The 17,544-nt window shown below is 31.8% G+C and overlaps 1 protein-coding gene across 2 annotated transcripts in view; it reads left to right on the top strand.

Moving 5' to 3' along the window:
- LOC124369158 (plexin-B) overlaps positions 1-17,544 on the top strand; it is a 106,599-nt gene that overhangs the window by 19,627 nt on the left and 69,428 nt on the right. For both annotated transcript variants that reach the window (XM_046826947.1, XM_046826946.1), the window contains exons 6-11: positions 1,581-1,713; positions 1,949-2,314; positions 7,021-7,257; positions 8,592-8,849; positions 14,516-14,764; positions 16,732-16,929. In XM_046826947.1, coding sequence (XP_046682903.1) covers positions 1,581-1,713; positions 1,949-2,314; positions 7,021-7,257; positions 8,592-8,849; positions 14,516-14,764; positions 16,732-16,929 — 1,441 coding nt within the window. The remainder of the gene's footprint in view (positions 1-1,580; positions 1,714-1,948; positions 2,315-7,020; positions 7,258-8,591; positions 8,850-14,515; positions 14,765-16,731; positions 16,930-17,544) is intronic.

Genomic DNA, 17,544 nt, shown 5'->3' with positions numbered 1-17,544 from the left:
GTTTGTTATGAAATTTTTACTATTGGATACAGCTGAATTTGTTTGCTAAAAATTGTGCCTGCTAAAAAAATAAACTCGTTTGTATATATTAAGCATGTTTTTATCACTATTGGTTAACATATGTGCAGTGATATTATGTTACATCATAGGATATACAATGTTTATGAATGATAGATGATGTGTATATCTTCACAATATATTTGGTTTGAGTTCATCTCATTTAATTGGATACATTTCCATCGCCCTTTTTAAAAGTAATTTTGTACATCCGGTTTATTCTAGTGAAAGAACAAGAAGGTGAGTTTTGAAAACTAATAATGACATTACAATCCGAGGAAGATTTAATGATATAATTGAACTGTCTAAATGTCACTGTTTACATCTAAATTTTAAATTATATACAATAGGGATGTGGTTATCTGGAATATGATCAAACGATGTTATGTGTTATCCGAAAGACATTATAAGAACTAAACTTAGTGCTCTATATAATATTATGCTATTAGCTTGGTTCTCATTTGGAACTGATTAAATTCAAAGACTATAGTGAACCCTCGCTTTTATAGGCATTGTATGTGCATATGTTTGTGTGTGATGTTGCAGCTCAATTTTTAGATATTAACACCAACTGGAAGAAAGTTTTCAAGGGCACCTTATCTGAAATTTTGATTATCCGAAATAGGATTGGTCCTATTAACTTCGGATAAACGTGTCCCTGATGTATTTATTTATGCATTTATGTAATTTTGACTGGTTTTTATGTAAATAAATACTTAACTAGAATTTATGTATCTGTTAAAAACCCCAATTTTAAAAATCATGGGAATAATTACATACAAAATCAAGCCTTTCTTTCAAAAAATTAAATTGACCTTAATAATCGAGCACTAGAAATCAGTTAATTTAAAATAGAAGGAGAATCTGAAATACTATTTTTTTAACAACAGCTTAACTTCTTCTCGAAGATTTTGTCTTTAAACTCATTTCCTTTGTTCTATGTACAATTCTGAGTATTTTATCACTTTTTTATATATTAATCCCCCATGACCCTGATGATCATCTTTATATATTAATTACTAATCTCTCTTGTATTTGGTTGAAATATATTATGTTTCTAGTGTTATTAAGTGTTATTAAAGAGGTTATTAAGATATTTTGTATGAGTGCAACTTTTACCTGTATTTATATTTTAAATTAATATTTTTTTTGTTACTAATAATGAACTCGTTTTAAATGTTTCAAAACTGTTATGTTTATTATTAAGCGGTTGTAATTTCAAATACACTAATAACTCATTTTTGTCGCTTTTATCTGCTTGTAATTGTTATTGGTTAAAGCTTTGCTATTTGTTTTGTGTAATATATTCAAGATTGCTATAATCTTTATGAAAAGTGCTATTAACACTGTTGTAATAGATTATATCTTCTTTGTTTCATCATTCTGATATGTTTTATTTGAATACATTTGTACTACCTTTAATTAATTTTAACGGCAAAATTTTGTCTCCCATTCTGTAAGTTTTTGTGTTAGAATAGATAGTATTTTTACAGCCTTTATAAAGTAAAATAAATTCATTTCAGATGTACAGTTCGTAGTGCCTGTCAGAAAGCCAGCCACAGTTCTCCACGCTGGCTCTCCTTAGGCACAGGACAACAGTGCATTGACTTTGAGCAGATCTTACCAGACCGCATCCCCATTACCCAAATGACTACGGTGTGTATACAACCGTTTATCAGCTTTAGTCTTTTTTGTTTCCTAAACCTTAAAATTGAGAAGTAATTCTCTTAAAAATCATCCCATACAATGAATTTATGAATCATTCCATACCAATTTATCCATTGGTATTGTATGACGATAGTCATGAACTCATGCATTTGGATTTAATTGTATTTATTAACTTTTTTTGATAATTTATCAATTAAGTATATTTTGTAATATTGCTGTACAGGTTCAGTTAACAATACGCACACTGCCTGAGTTGCCTGCTGGGGCAAAATATCGCTGTGTGTTTGGGGGTGCAGAGCCAATAGATGCAGGAGTGACAACAGCGGGATTGTCCTGTCCCACACCCCCCACCACTTCTCGTCCTCTCATCCCACCGGGACACGACCATGTGCTTGTTCCGCTCTCTGTTCGGTCATCTGAAACAAACAAAGATTTTGTTTCTCGTAACTTTGCCTACTATGATTGTGCCATGCACACTAAGTGTGCAGACTGTGTACAAGCACAGTGGGCATGTAACTGGTGTGTCTATGAAAACAAGTGCACACATAACACGTCTTCCTGCCAGCGTACTGTTATCAGTGGTGAAAATGTAAGTTACATGTTGTTTTCCCTAAAGTAAATCAGTTCAAATGGTAATCTTAGCTCTTTTATAAACTTATTTTAGGTTACCATAAAACTTTTATTCTATAACCAATGTTGTGTGGGTTATAATCATGAACACGATTCTTATTTTTTCTTTCATGCTAGAAGTGAGACACACCATATAGGTGAATTAGACTAATCAATTGACCACCAACACGTGTGGTGCAATTTAATTCTCTCATGTTACATAATAGTAAAAGAGTAAATTTTGTCTGGCTGTGACAAAATTCTTACTATGGTTCCAAGTTCAAGGAACAAAATACACCAATATCAAATATTAGGGTTTTTTATAATAAATTTCTTGAATTATTGATAGATAAAATGCTGACAGATGTTTATTAATGATCAAATCAAGAGCAACCACATGTTTGTTTACTTGTGTTTGGATTCATAACTACAGTATTATTTCATTGTCCTGCATATATTCATTTTATCAGTGTATTTGATTAAACCATATGAACTCTGTAATCATCCTAGTAAAATAAGAGATTTCGTTAACTGACTTTAGGATTCTATGGGTTTATATAAATACTAAATATATTAAAGGCATTTGGCAGATATTTGGTCTTTCAATTAAATGTTTGTTTGCTTATTTAAACAAGTGTGAAGGAAACAGCCAAATACAACATTAATTATTACAAAAAGTGAGGGTTGTGTGGTATAGTGTGACATTGTTATCCGGTTTGAATTCCACAGGAGTAAGTACTTTTTGTGAATAAATTTTTATTGAAATATTTTATTATTGCAATTTTAAAATCAACAAAGCAGTAAAGTTTGGATAAGAAATATACACTTCATTTTTCCTCTATACACAAGTTAAGTGTGAAACAACATTTTGAAGTATATTTAATTTTAATATTTTTCACATTGTTTTTGAATAGTTATAACAAAATATTTGTCTGTGTTTTTGTATTATTATATTTGTTTATAACAGTTACAATGTAATTTGTGGCGTTGGTTGTGATAATAACGGGAATAGTTGTCCTGAAACACTGGAACTATGGGGAGTTTGTGTGGCACCTCTAGGGTGAACACATGGTCACCACTATACAAAATAAAGAGAGTGAATATTCTATAAGTTTTTAATCTCCTATACAATGAAGAAATAACAGTTTTTTAAAACATGATACAGGATATTCTGCAGAGGTTGTGTTTTCTCAATATAAAACAATGATGCGGAATGTATTGTATCTCTTTTCTTGTGCTTATATTTTTGTTGAAACCACTGAAGAATCAAGTGTTTGTGTCCTCCGAGGCCCTATGGACACAGTGTTAAAGTTATTAACCCTTGAGTACCAGTGGACATTTTTGGATTGTAAAAACATTTTGCTAATGATTTTATTGTCTGTATTAGTTAAAAGCGCCTGGGCTAGGCAAAAAAAATGTTGCAGTCACTTACAAATAAATGTATAACTAGCCTTCTATTCAAGATTAATTGCTGAAATTTTTGGCAGCTTAAAAAAATTATAGACTCAGAAATGGGAATAATTTTGATTATTCTAAAAACAGATGTAAAAAATTAATTATGTATAACAATGTTATAAATAAAAAAGTAATGAGAAAAAAATTAAAAACAAATTTAATGGGAACAAATATTGTATTTTATTCTCTACATAATAATGATTAAAAAGAACTTTGCTAGTATTTTATTATTTTTTTATTTGCTAATTTTAGTTTTTATTACTATTACTTTTTCCAAGTGGAGATTTAATTTTTGTTATGTAGAAAAAAGTTAAATGCGAGAAAGAATTTTGGTAGCTTATTTATTACATCTAGATATACCACTAGATCACTGGTACATATGAAAAATACATTGTCGGCTTTACACACTGAAGTCATACTTTCAAAAAAGTTATAAACAATGTCTTGTAATAAAAACCAACCCTAATAAAAACCAACTAAATAGTTTTAAATTTTCTATACATTTTCATTACATTTATTTCACAAAAACAGCATCTAGAAAAGAGCACATTATTACAAATGTAGTTTTTCTATGAAGAAAATAACCAAATTTTCAAAACTACTAAAACGTTGAGCACTGCCTTCTACTATATCTAAGACAATTTACAATTACCAGCTGTAGTATAAAAATTATTGAGTGGCCAGAGGTTTAGGATAATTTAAAAAATGTTGGGCCACTCTATCGGTGGATACTGTAATGCTCTTTTGTGCTGTAAGGGTTAATATTGTATACTGCAGCTTGTGAAGTGATATGTAGTTAGGCTTTGGTATACTATTAGTGGAGTACCTGGAGCATACTAAATCTCAAGTCATACTGTAATACTTATTTATCACTCTAAGGGTTAAGTTAGATTTTTTGAATGTAAAAATATCTTACTTGAGCTTTAATATATGATTTGTGTCAAGAATTTACATTTTCTGTTTTTGGTTAAACTGTTATAAATAGAATTGAATTCTTCAAAATGGCTAATATTGTTGAAATCTGTATTGGTACAATAAACCCTTAAGAGATGGCTGACAATATGTCAGCTTCTTTAGGCTCAGGACAAACAAACAAAACCTTTTTCTGAAACAGTTTGATGTAAGACTTGTGTGGGAGTAAATTTGCTCCAAGTAATATTTTTTACTTGGTTAAAAATGTATGCTGATATGTCCACCTCCCATCCTTAAATCACAGGAATATTAGTGAATTTATCTACTGTCTGTCTGTTATTATTTGCACAACTTTTGTAACAGGTAAATTGGTGTTAGCTATTCAGTTAACAGTAATAAAAACAACATTTGCTTGAAACGAAAAGTATGAGTTATTAATAAACACACAAGATACAAGAAATCATTATGTCTGAATAAATAATACATTATAATCAAAATTCATTGTTTTAGAAGATTTCAACATAACTTTTCTGAATGTTCAAAACACCAGGAAAACAAGTTAAACGAAAATTCTACATTTTTAGTATAGTAGGCCTTAAATTCAACACTATTTTACACAACTGGCACCGTAAAGCGACTGCTGTATTGAAAATGCCAGAAAAAAATACTTATTAAAGACATATTTTGAGGGTTTTTATACTTAAATAAATCACTTCTGATAGGTACAGTTTAAACAAAAGTACATTAGTATAGTTGATCGTATTTTGCAGATATATCTGTAAATCGTCTGCAATAAAAACAGTCACTAGTGGATATATCTACATCTGTCCATGAAGGGTTAGTAACCCAACTAGAGACATTAATATTTATTTAGAAATTGTGTAACCCTTAATGAATTAAAAGAGTTGTTCAAGAACATAAAGCATATTTTTTGGGGATTATCTCTTTATTAATTTTATATTTTTAAGTATTGTCGTAAACTAAACTGTGGTATTTCATTCATTTGATATTTTAACCTTTTGAGTGCCACAGCGTCGCTAATTTTGACGGTACAAAAAGTGCATAAAGTGCCAGCGTCGCTAATTTTGACGTTTTGTTTTTCGAGTTTTCCTTATTGGGGACAAAATAAATTACAGTATTAAAATGAAAAGACTTTCTTTAACCTATCTTGGAATTTACAAGTAATAACTTACAACAATCAATGAAAACAAAAACTAAAAGAACGTTTTATTATTCGAAAATGTCAGGTCATTCGTGCATCTATTTGGAGACGATTTTGCTATAGGAAGTATGACTCATCGAGTATTTTTCGATTAATTATGGAAGAAGAAACTTATACTGAAGTTTATTTTGATCCCTGATAAGGAAAACTTGGCCAAAAATAGTGGGCTGCGATAATACCGAAGTACCTATGCGATGATTTTGTTTTCCAGTCACGCAACATAGCGGATGAGTACCATGTTGCGTAACGGCCTTTCTTGTTGTATATGTGCCGATATCCAAGCATTTAAGTAAATACAAACTAAAATAGAAATTTACACAGTATTTTACTGTATTTATTTACAAAAGTAATGCAGTGATTTGAGTTGTGTCCAAGCGAAAAACGTGAATTTTCAGCGTAAATATATTAGGGTTATTATTTAGTAAATGTAAACTTTTATGTAAATATGTTAGCAAGTATTTGTCTCTACATTTACTAATAAAATTTATTTGTGTTATATTGATGTGTTATTAGATGTTTTGTGAAAACTACACTATTACTATGTAATTTCTAAACTCTAACAAATGAAGTACAATTTATAAAATATCGGTACCGGGGCAGACTTTTGGTTATACATATAATTCCATGTTTTTTTAGTTCTAGACTGGAATATTATACATGGATTTTAATTATGATTATATGGCCTTTATCATGGTATAAAGAAAGAAAATCTTAAAAATACCGTGAACACTCAAACTAGGTTGAAACTTAACTTTTTTATAAATACTGAAATTTTTATACTTTTATAAATCAAATTTTATTTTTAACGATATGTATCATATTCTGCACTTAATGAGAAAAAAAACAATTACAAAAGTATGAAAATTTGTAGGGTAGTTATTTTACAACAGCTTTTTTCCCAAAAGCTTACTACAAATATGCAAAAACCAGCCTGGCACTTTATGCATATGCCTTGGGAAAATACCTGTGGCACTCAAAGGGTTAAAGTACTGTTATTAATAATTGTAATCAATACCACTATTTCAACCACTTGTTAATATGAATTATATGTGTAAAATTATAAGAGTAGTGATATTTTTCCTCTTGAAATATTTCAGAATCCAGCACACCTGGCAAATCATGGAGTGAGTTCATGTCCCCGGTTCCGACATCCCAAACAAAAGATCTTGCTGCCCAATAGTGTCCCCATGGAGATAGCTCTAGAAGTAGACAACTTGCCACATCCCCAGCCAGGTCACACAGGATTTCAGTGTATAGTCACTATTGAAGGTGCAAAAATGATGGTTCCTGCACGAGTTGAAGCTAACCAGTTCATTGTCTGCGATAAAACAACTGTGAGTAGTGTAACAATAAATTCATTAGTAATAAATACATTCAATTTGGATTTAGTTTGTATTCCTGAAAGATAAATAAAAAGCTTAGAGGGGAAATAGTTATACTTGACGAATGATTGGTGATTTAGTTTCACAATCTACCCATAAGAATGGGTTTTGATACTGCTCTTAAACTTGTCCGATATTTATTGCTACCCTAACTACTTTACCCATTAAATGTGGCAGGTTTGTACAGAAAACAAGTTGATGAGGGAAGCCCTATTCTGTAACATTTATTTGGATTACTAGTAAAGTCCTTATGTTGTTTTCCTGGCTGATAGCCAAATGTTCTGCCTTATATATTCCATTGATTCTTCAGCTTACTGTAGAGCAGGTTGTGAAGCAGCTGGAAGTTACAATTAATTAATAGAAATGTATAGATTTTATAGTCTAATGGAGGTTTATTCGAAGAAAATTCTTCTATTTAAAATCCAAAAATTATTACTTTCATGCAATTTTCTTTGCCACACATATTTTGTTGATTTTGTAACTGACTAGAGATAATGTTCCTGCCCACAAATGGCTTAACCAATCATGCACTTTACATTGTGATTTTTAAACGTACTCAAATGAACTTATGAGGTACCTTAGAATAACAATAAACTGTGGGGTTTTAAATGTTGAGTTTCAAAACATTGTATGATAGACAGAAAAACATTGCATAATAGACAGAAAATGTTCCCAAATTCCAGAGACAAGCAATAAAACCTCAGTTCATAATGGACCTTTTCAGTTATTTCCTTTGGAGGAAATATTTAGAGCTAAATATTTTAAATTGCATTCAGATATAAAAGTGTAAACAGTATTAAATTGTGTTGTTTTATTTTAAAGTTTTCAGTTAAATTATGTTTGGGTTTTCCATAACATTCAAATATGCGTTGAAATAAAGAAAATACTTCAAAATTGAAAATAAATTACAAGATATGGACGGACGTTTGAAAATTTGGGAATCAGCAATTCCTCTTATATTATGTATCTCAAAATTTAATCCAAGTTGGTCAGAAAAAAGCAAAAATTTTACTATTTGAAAATATTCCACAGAGTTTCTACAGAGTAAAAGTGTTTTATAAACACCTTGTGTATTTTTATCCATCTCATGTACCTGAACATTTTGATAAAGAAGAACATACCTAGTTATTATTTTTATTATTATTAATAATTTCAATGTCTGGAGTAGCTATTGTATAAAATATTGTAGTACTGACTTGTGAACGTACTGTGTAGGTTCTACGGTTATAATATGTTAAAAGTGTGTATGTCTAGTTAAAGTAGCTGATTGTTACTTATGTTTCCAGTACTCATATGAAGCCAACACTGGTGAATATGATGCAAGTATCAGCATGGTGTGGAACAGAAATCATCATGTAGACACAATAACTGTAACGCTATACAAGTGCGATATCCTGGGCTCTCACCGGGAACATCCAGATTGTTCACTGTGTGTTACACGCCACTCCAAGTATCACTGCACTTGGTGTGCTAACACATGCAGCTACGCAGATACTTGCCAACAGATCCCGGCCAGCGAATGTCCACGCCCTCGCATTGATATGGTATGTCCAACACTATCCATCTCCTCTGTAGAGTTTCATTTTCTTTTAAATGAGGGATTTTCACTTCTCGTAAAACAGGAAACGTATGGGATTTTTGTTCTCAAGTAATCAGGCATTAGCGTTTTACACTATATAAACATGAATATTTCTGATACTTAATTTTGTGTCATCAGTTTAATCCTATTACCACTAAGCATACTTTAGTTCTGTATGTGAAGAACACAAAGATGTTTTTTGGTAAAATGCAAGCTTTTAATTAAAATATTAAATACATTGTATTTTTTAAGGTAACAAGTTAATAACGTTTCTATTTTGCTTAAAAATAAAATTAGCATTAAAAAGTACCAAATATTATTTCTTGAAAAATGTTTTTCATTTTCATACAATTTCACAGTGAAACTTTTACAAGAATTGTCTGAACTAGTAGTCAATAATTTTATCTGCCATCTTTATACGTTTTTTTAATGTCAGCTAAAATATGTAAGCAACAACCTACAAGCAGTACATTATATGATTACAATATTATTGATATACCCTCAAAGTAGCAGGCATTTGGTATGAGCTTGATCAGTCAACCTTTTAAAAGTGACTGTCCACATTATATGGTCATCTGTAAAATCGTAAATTGAACACTTCCTGTCTGAACTAGTACAGTATGGATGTCAGAAAGAAGGTTAAACTAGTAATATACATTTCAATGTATGGATATATCCTTAATACTGATTTATCACATAAATAAACAATGCTGTAAATGTTTTTGGTGCAATTTACCCTTTCCAATCGGTTTTTTTATCGGTTTGCCACCTCAGCATGTATTTATTTTATTATATTTCCAGTGAAAACCCAATTTTTAACAAAGTAGAGGTTATACATATATATATATATATATATATATATATATATTATTGTATATATTAATGTGTATATATATATATATATATATATATATATTTGATAATACTTTGTTATATTTTTTATTTATTGTTTCTAGCTATAGAAAAATGACACTTTCACTATTAAGTTTTGTATTTTAACTGAGTATGATATCTTTCAGAATATTCTGCAGGATGAACCTCTCCGGAATTGTTTTATTCCATTTTGCCGTTCCATTCATTTGACTTTTACTACTTTTACTTTCATTTTCAGCCAGCTTGCGATATTTCCAATTGGTGCTGTTATCACTCTCAGGAACTAATACGTGACAGCTGGAGAACAATTATTATCTGCTGGTTTTTGTTCTAGTCAATCTCCTAGCCTATTTTCAGATGCGTTCACATCAGTAACTGAATATTTTTTACAGTGTATGTCTTTGTGATTTTGAACCTATTACTAAATGAGACAATGACAATGATTCTAGTACTGAAAAAAATATATAAATTGATGATTACGGCGTTCTCCCAAAACTGGAAAATGTAATAGACAGTAACAGTGATGATAGCCTAGGCCTAGGCCCAGTTATTAGTTCCTAAGAGTGCTGTGTGATTTTAGCACCTAGCGGAAATATTACAGATTGGCTGAAAAGTTACTTCATCACATTGTTGGATGTCGTCTTACACACGAATGAAATGGCAAACTCATGATGTCGGACCCTTAACCCATTGCGGATCAACGACGTGAGGGTGACGCGGAGCGAGGCGTGGACCAAAAGCACAATGACGTGACCCTCACGCGGATGACGTGGTACGGATGACTCATTTGTTTTGAACGCTTATCGCTGTTATAAGCCTCGGAGATATTTATTGTCAGTTTTCCTGGACTGGCTTCCTATCTTATCTCTGGTACTCGTCCACAAATACTCCCCTCGTTATCGGTCAATAATGTAATTATTTGCGACAAATTGTTTGTCTGAGGCGTACAGTCGTGGCGTTCGATTTTCCTTTGCCTCGTGTGCGTGTACGTAAATAAAATGGGTGACAATTTACGATCATCTGAATTAGATAGACTATTATTAGAAAGTGGAAGTTATGAAAGTGATATCGATAGTGTTATTGAGGATGGAGACGTTTCTATCACGCGTATTTGTCCACGTTTTCATAATTACGCGGATACTAATGTTGACAGTGACGAGCGGGTTAGTGACCATGATTCAGATGTTCAGACTATTTCAGACATTGTTCCTGGGACACCACCGGATGTGGAAACTCTATTTCAACATCATTTCAATATCAATAAAAACGCTCAAAGTAGTGCTTCCGAGGATATTTATGAATATACTTGAATATACTTCTAGTATAATATACTTGTCTAATATGATCTGTATAATGTTTATATAACATAAATAACAACATAAACAAACAAAACATGTATAATTAGCGAGCGTGCTAAGCAGGCAGGTAGGCGTGCAAACACTGCGGGGTGCTGCGTTGTAATACGGATTAATTCGTACTCTAAGGCCCGCGCGCGCGCCGTTTTCACGATCCGCAATGGGTTAACTTTTAAGGCTTAAACTCAGAACAAAATTATAAACATTTTAATTTAAACTAGATATCTACTTTTTTCAATAGATTTGGACTAAATTAAATATCTGCAAGAAGAAAAAATAACTAAATTTGAAAAGTTTAGTAGGAATTCAATCATTTATCAGTGTATTGAAGCAACATCAATCAAAACAAGTTCTGAACACTCCCTTTTTTTACCTTTGACTTGCATTACTACGAGGGGAGTTCAATAAAGACTGACGGTAGTGTACACGTAAACAAAGTAAAATAATTAGTTTTTTCAAGTTGGTATGAAACATTGAAGTATTAGCAACAACCAAATCAGCTGTTAACATTATTACATATTTATTGTTATCATGGCAACCAATTAATAAACAGTTGCAAATTGTTTTCTCTAAAGTTTACTATGGCTGATTTTTGTGAGCAAAGATATACAATAAAGTTTTGTGTAAAACTATGGAAAAGTGCTACGGATACTTACAGCAACTTGAAAAAAGCTTTTGGTATTGATGCAATGAGTGAAAGAACCTATTTTAGGTGGCATAAAGACTTTAAAAAAGACAGGAATCATGTGAGTTGGAAGCTGTGCCTGGCGCCTCTGTTTCTGACCTTACCGAAGAATCAATCAACACTGGGAGTGTTAGGGTCACATTGATCCACATTTGACTATTAGCTTGCTATACTGCTCAATATATCAATTGGTAGTGTCCATACACTCATGCATGATCATTTGAATATGTCACGTGTCTGTGTTCGTTGGATACCACGTCTGTTAACACCAGTTCAGAAACAAAGTCAAATTGAAATTTGCCAACTTTGTGCGTGCATCGAGAAGGTGATGCATGGTGGAAAAATATTATTACTGCTGATGAAAGTTGAATTTACTGTTATGATCCTGCAACAAAACAATAGAGTACAGAGTGGGTGGGAAAAGTGGACTGACTCCAAAAAAACCTTGTGCTCAAAGGTCTGCTGCAAAGGCAATAGTGATTACGTTCTTTCATTATAATAGTATGGTGTACACCCATACTGTACCACAGGGTCAGACAATTAATGGGGGGTACTACATTTTAGTATTGAAGCAACTAATCGAAGATAACATCTCAAAAAAGCGGCCAGACCTCGTCATATGCTGAAAGCTGCATCACGACAATGCTCGCTCCCATGTTGCCAATACTGTGCTTGAGTTTCTATCCAAAAAAGGAATCGAAACTGTGCCACATCCACCCTACAGACTTGGCTCCAAATGCCTTTTTTCTGTATCCTCATGCCAAAAAGGAGCTGAAAGGCCGGCGTTTTCCAACTGCTACTGCCGCTATTAAGACTTTAGAGGTGATTTTGAAGGTTCTGTCTAAGGAGGACTTTGAACACGTCTTCAAGGAGTGGCAGAGGCGGTGGAACAGGTGTGTGGCTTTAAATGGCGACTAAATAGGAGATACAAGTGTTAAAGTCTAAACTTTTATATGAAAGGTATTGAGAGAGTACTGTCAGTTTTTATTGAACACCCCTCGTATACTTGACCAAATTTTACTCTTGTGATGATTGAATCGATAATTTCCAAATCTCTAATCTGATTCAGAATTCAAAAAATGTATTCCCCAATTTTGAATCCTTAAAGCTTTTTATTAGTCTAAGGTTGATTTTTAAATAAATTCATCACCAGAACAATTTCTGCCATTCATAAGCCTGGAGAACTCGCACTAAATTTGGAACATAATAACACATGGTTTTTTTGGACCATAATCACATAAACTTGACCAAATGAACTTTTAAACGCTTTCGAATAATTTTATTTTTTATGTACAATGTATTTATTTGTTAGTATTGTATTTAGAATGTAATGGCAGTTTATAAATATTATATTATAAATTAGATGTATGGTTTAAATAATGTTAGTACAATATTTTATAACAAAATTTAAGTTAAAATTTATTTCTTTTAAGTGCTACTAATTACTAATTACATTATTATTTACTGACAAATAAACAGTTAAATAGCAAATGTAACTTACTTTACCACACAAAAAAATGATCTGATACTCTAAAAATAAAATTTTATATACAAACTCATTGTTAGAAAAGATGTGGTGTGAAAGTATTTTAAATATATGACCAGTTTTGTAAACATTTATTATATAGAATTAACTGAAAAATACAGTCCCAATAATCAAAAAGAGCTTTTATTCACTCATGTCTGTATCTCTGTCACTAGTGCCTTCAGCCATAACCTGCATAACTGACACAAGTAAATAACGCATACTCTCGGCAAATTAAAACTACATTGGGCACATGATGTTTTAGACAATTGTCAACACTGTGATGTGGTGGTTAAACTTTGAACTACAATGTATAAAACGTTAGATAGATCTTTTGTTTCATAACCGAGATAGTAATGCAGTGTAAAATTAGGCCCATACAGAACGGTCTCTGTCTTGGACAAAAGGTTAACAAATAGAATAAAGTAGGAGAGGCTCAGTCCACGTGCTACCATAGCTGAATGTGTATTAAGTGTAGGAGCATGTTAACAAGATGGCAGCTCTAGTCCCAGCCATTACCATGGTAGGCTAAAAGTCTGTTACTTTCTGAACAGCCGTCATATAAACACATATGATACCTCTGAATGGACCTGACCTTTTGTTTGCGTAAAACATACATTTTTCAATATAGTCAAAAACATTAAATGACTCTGAATATAATGGTGGAGTAGAGAGGGATTCTATAACCAGCTAGCCATTTCTTGAAAAGATATATCAAACACTGCTCCCATCTCAGATTTTATACGAATTGGGATAATACCTATTGATACACCAGTTAAATTTATTTCTTGAAATGTATAGTTTAAAATTACACACAATACAAAAAGGCATGATACAAATATCATTGAATTGAAGAGAATTCAATGCAGTGGAATTGATGTAATTCTTAAAACTACATTAAAATTCAAACCAAACTATATAATTTAAGATACACATTATCTTTCAGATTATACTAGTTTATTTGGCAGTTTTATAGTTCTTTATTTACATAACCAACCTGGTCAAACCTTGAAAATGGTCCACAAATCAGTTTTCTTCAGCTTGTAATAGAGAGCTGCCCCAGAGATGTAATGAATATATTATGTTGGTTTTTAATTAATTAGTTTGTGATGGTAGTTGTACACACACATGCAAATAAAAAATACATTGTAAAGTTTACAGTAATTATAACTAAAATTATGTAACATGTTCAGATAAAGCCCCTGAGTGGTCCAATCGAGGGAGGAACATTTGTGACTATAGAGGGCAGTAACTTAGGACTGAAGGAAGAAGATGTGCGAGGTAAAATACATATAGGAGATACACCTTGCACTCTGGTGGAATATGAGGTGTCTGTGAAGATCATCTGTCAAACAGGATCATCAGCTGCAGAGAAAGTGGCATCTGTCATCATCGGTAACCAGGCTGGATTCACAGAGTCCTCTGTACATTTCAGCTACAAGGTGTGTAACATGAATGTTATAGTGATAGAGTGCATGTTGACTAAGATAATCTTCTCCAAGCAAAGAAGTCAATTTAACTTAATAATAAAATATCCTTACAGAATTAAATTGGAAAAACATTAAACAGAATCTTTAAAAACTTAACAATCTTTGATTACATTCCTTATACAATGTTTCCATGGTTTAAGGATAATGTATTTATGTGTACAAGTGTATGCAACCTTTTTGTGTGTGGCTAATTCAAATGTTAATAGTTAGGATTCGATTTCGTCATAAAACTCATTGAGTAAATACAGTAGACCACTGTGTTAGCTTAGCAAAAGATATGACTTTGTTGCGAATCATGTGTTGGGTAGGGGTAGTAATGGCGGAAACATTGTTTACTTAGGCGTATTGTTTAGTTTTAAAGTGATGTAGAAACTCAAGGAATGGATAAGAATGAGAGTGACGTCCAAGAATTAGAGTCTACACATTCTGAAACATCTTCACCAGTAGAGACACTGCTGTCATGATTTTAAAAACAAAGTGGATCACTCCAATGCATCTGGTTGTGGAATTTAGCTAAAAAAAAAAAATAAAAACTGCCACAGTTTAAAAATTAATAAATGATTTAAAAATTAAACAAAGAAATTAAAAATACTATGTAATGTATTTATTAACGCTGCTATTTTTTACTGCTGGAATCAAATATATTTTATTCCCAACAATGCTACAACAAAATGAGTTACTTTATGTTCTTCATAAAATGCTCTTCACAAGCATTTAGAATGGACAAAATATAATTGTGAATGAGCTTTTTAAGGAATATATAACAAACATCATGGTGAAGTGATATTGCATGGTAAATATTTAATATAAAAATTCTTTTAGACATTTAAAAGTTTTTGGTTCTGATTTATTATATTGAATGCTCTTGAGAGGAGTAATAAGTCATAATAAGGTTTTAGGGTCTACATGCTTGATAAAGTCTGAGAAGATACTGTCCACATCTGCAACTTTTCCAGTTGACATCACAGATTTAGCCGTACCAAGCTCTTCCTTTATCTAGGCTTGAAGAATACCAGGGAAGCTGCTGACATCTCTGTCATTAACTCATTTTGTAGGACATCAATTGTCTGATATGATGTGAGATTATATGTGATTTGAGATCATGTGCTGATTTTGTTAAAGCAACAACTGATTCGGCTATGGCACAGGGATCAGGATGTGTAGTGAATTTTTGTTAGGATTCGTATTGAAGGATTTCTCAAAAACCAAACCTTACAACTGCTGTGGGAAAACTCCAAACTCTTATTAGTTTCTTTTATTTACTTTTCTCCACTAGTGTTATCAAGTGAATTGATCATTGAGCTGATAATAGGCGATCAGATAAGGAAGCACTAAATGTAAGAGTTTCATTATTATCATAGTCTGTACAAAACTGGATCTTGAAAAGACCAAATTAATTTTCTTTGTCTTTTTTTCTTTACACCTTATGTACAAAGTCGTAATACTCATAATATATGTAAATGACAAAGGTAACTGAGATAAACCAATGGTGGCTTGCGTGTGCGCTGTATATAAAAAAAAAACACAAATGTTCGTTTTGTGAGTTGAAATTCTTGAAAGAATAATTGTATTATTCAATTAATATTTTATATTTTTAATAGGATCCTAAGTTTTTTTTACGAAAAATATGTAATGCTAAGAGTATTCTTTTTAAGTTACAAAATTTGATAGAGGTTCTAATTAAGGACATTTTTTTTTAATTATCATGTTTTACCTAAATAATTGTATCTCTATTTGCGCTAGTTTCTTAACACGGTCCAACAAGTTCAATTCTTTGAACATTCTTTATTCCTAGACACCGAGAATTAGTGCTGCTTTGGAAACTTCTTTTTAAATTAAATTTGAAAAAGTTTTGTTTTATTCAAATTTAACAATATGATTTACTTGGAATACAAATTTACATTATTTTACTGTTCCAGAATGTTCAAGTTGAAGGAGTGTCACCTGTGGTGGGTCCACAAAGTGGGGGTACTCAGTTGGCTATCACTGGACAGTTCCTCAACATTGGCAGCCGTGTCACAGCCTATCTTGATGAGCTCCCTTGCTATGTGAATGCCACACAAGCCTCCAGCAGCCGTCTGACTTGTATTACCTCTCGTTCCCCATCCCCACGCAAAGTAAGACAACAGTTATAACAATCATATGAATTTATTTGCTTATGATTAAAGAAATCATATTAAGCCGTAATTACAATAATATTAATGGGGCTGCTGAAACATTTTACTAGCATTGTCAGTATATATGGCTGGAGATTTCTAATATCAAGTAGTGTGATATAACAGCCCGGCAACACTTCCCACCATGTAAGGCAATGTTGAGAGATTATTTCATTGCCGCTCACAATTCAAAGTGTTCAAAACTGCTTTGTCTTGCAATTAACAGTCAAAATTTTGATCAATAAGATTAGGAGGATTATTTTTCAAAATAAAAATGTTGATTATGGGAATAAAAGAGAAATGATGGTAATAATAGAGAATAATCAGTAATAGAAAAGCATCGGATTGCTTCATTGCATAGCTATAAAATGTTTTATAACCTTTAAATGTGTAAATGAAGCAGAATTTTACTATTATCAAAATATAAACATTGTTTTATATAGTGTTGTATATAAATATGAAGTTTTACAAATTTCAGATTCTTTAATTCAATGAAACCAATAGTAATCAGACCAATTATGTTTTCCAACATAAATTTGTATTTTGTGTGAAGCCATAAAAATATATTTACATGTA

This window comes from Homalodisca vitripennis, chromosome X (genome assembly GCF_021130785.1).
Source record: "Homalodisca vitripennis isolate AUS2020 chromosome X, UT_GWSS_2.1, whole genome shotgun sequence".
In the NCBI taxonomy this organism is placed as follows: Eukaryota; Metazoa; Arthropoda; class Insecta; order Hemiptera; family Cicadellidae; genus Homalodisca; species Homalodisca vitripennis.
The sequence above is the reverse complement of the archived record's forward strand: the minus strand, read 5'-3'. Positions and strand labels throughout refer to the sequence as shown.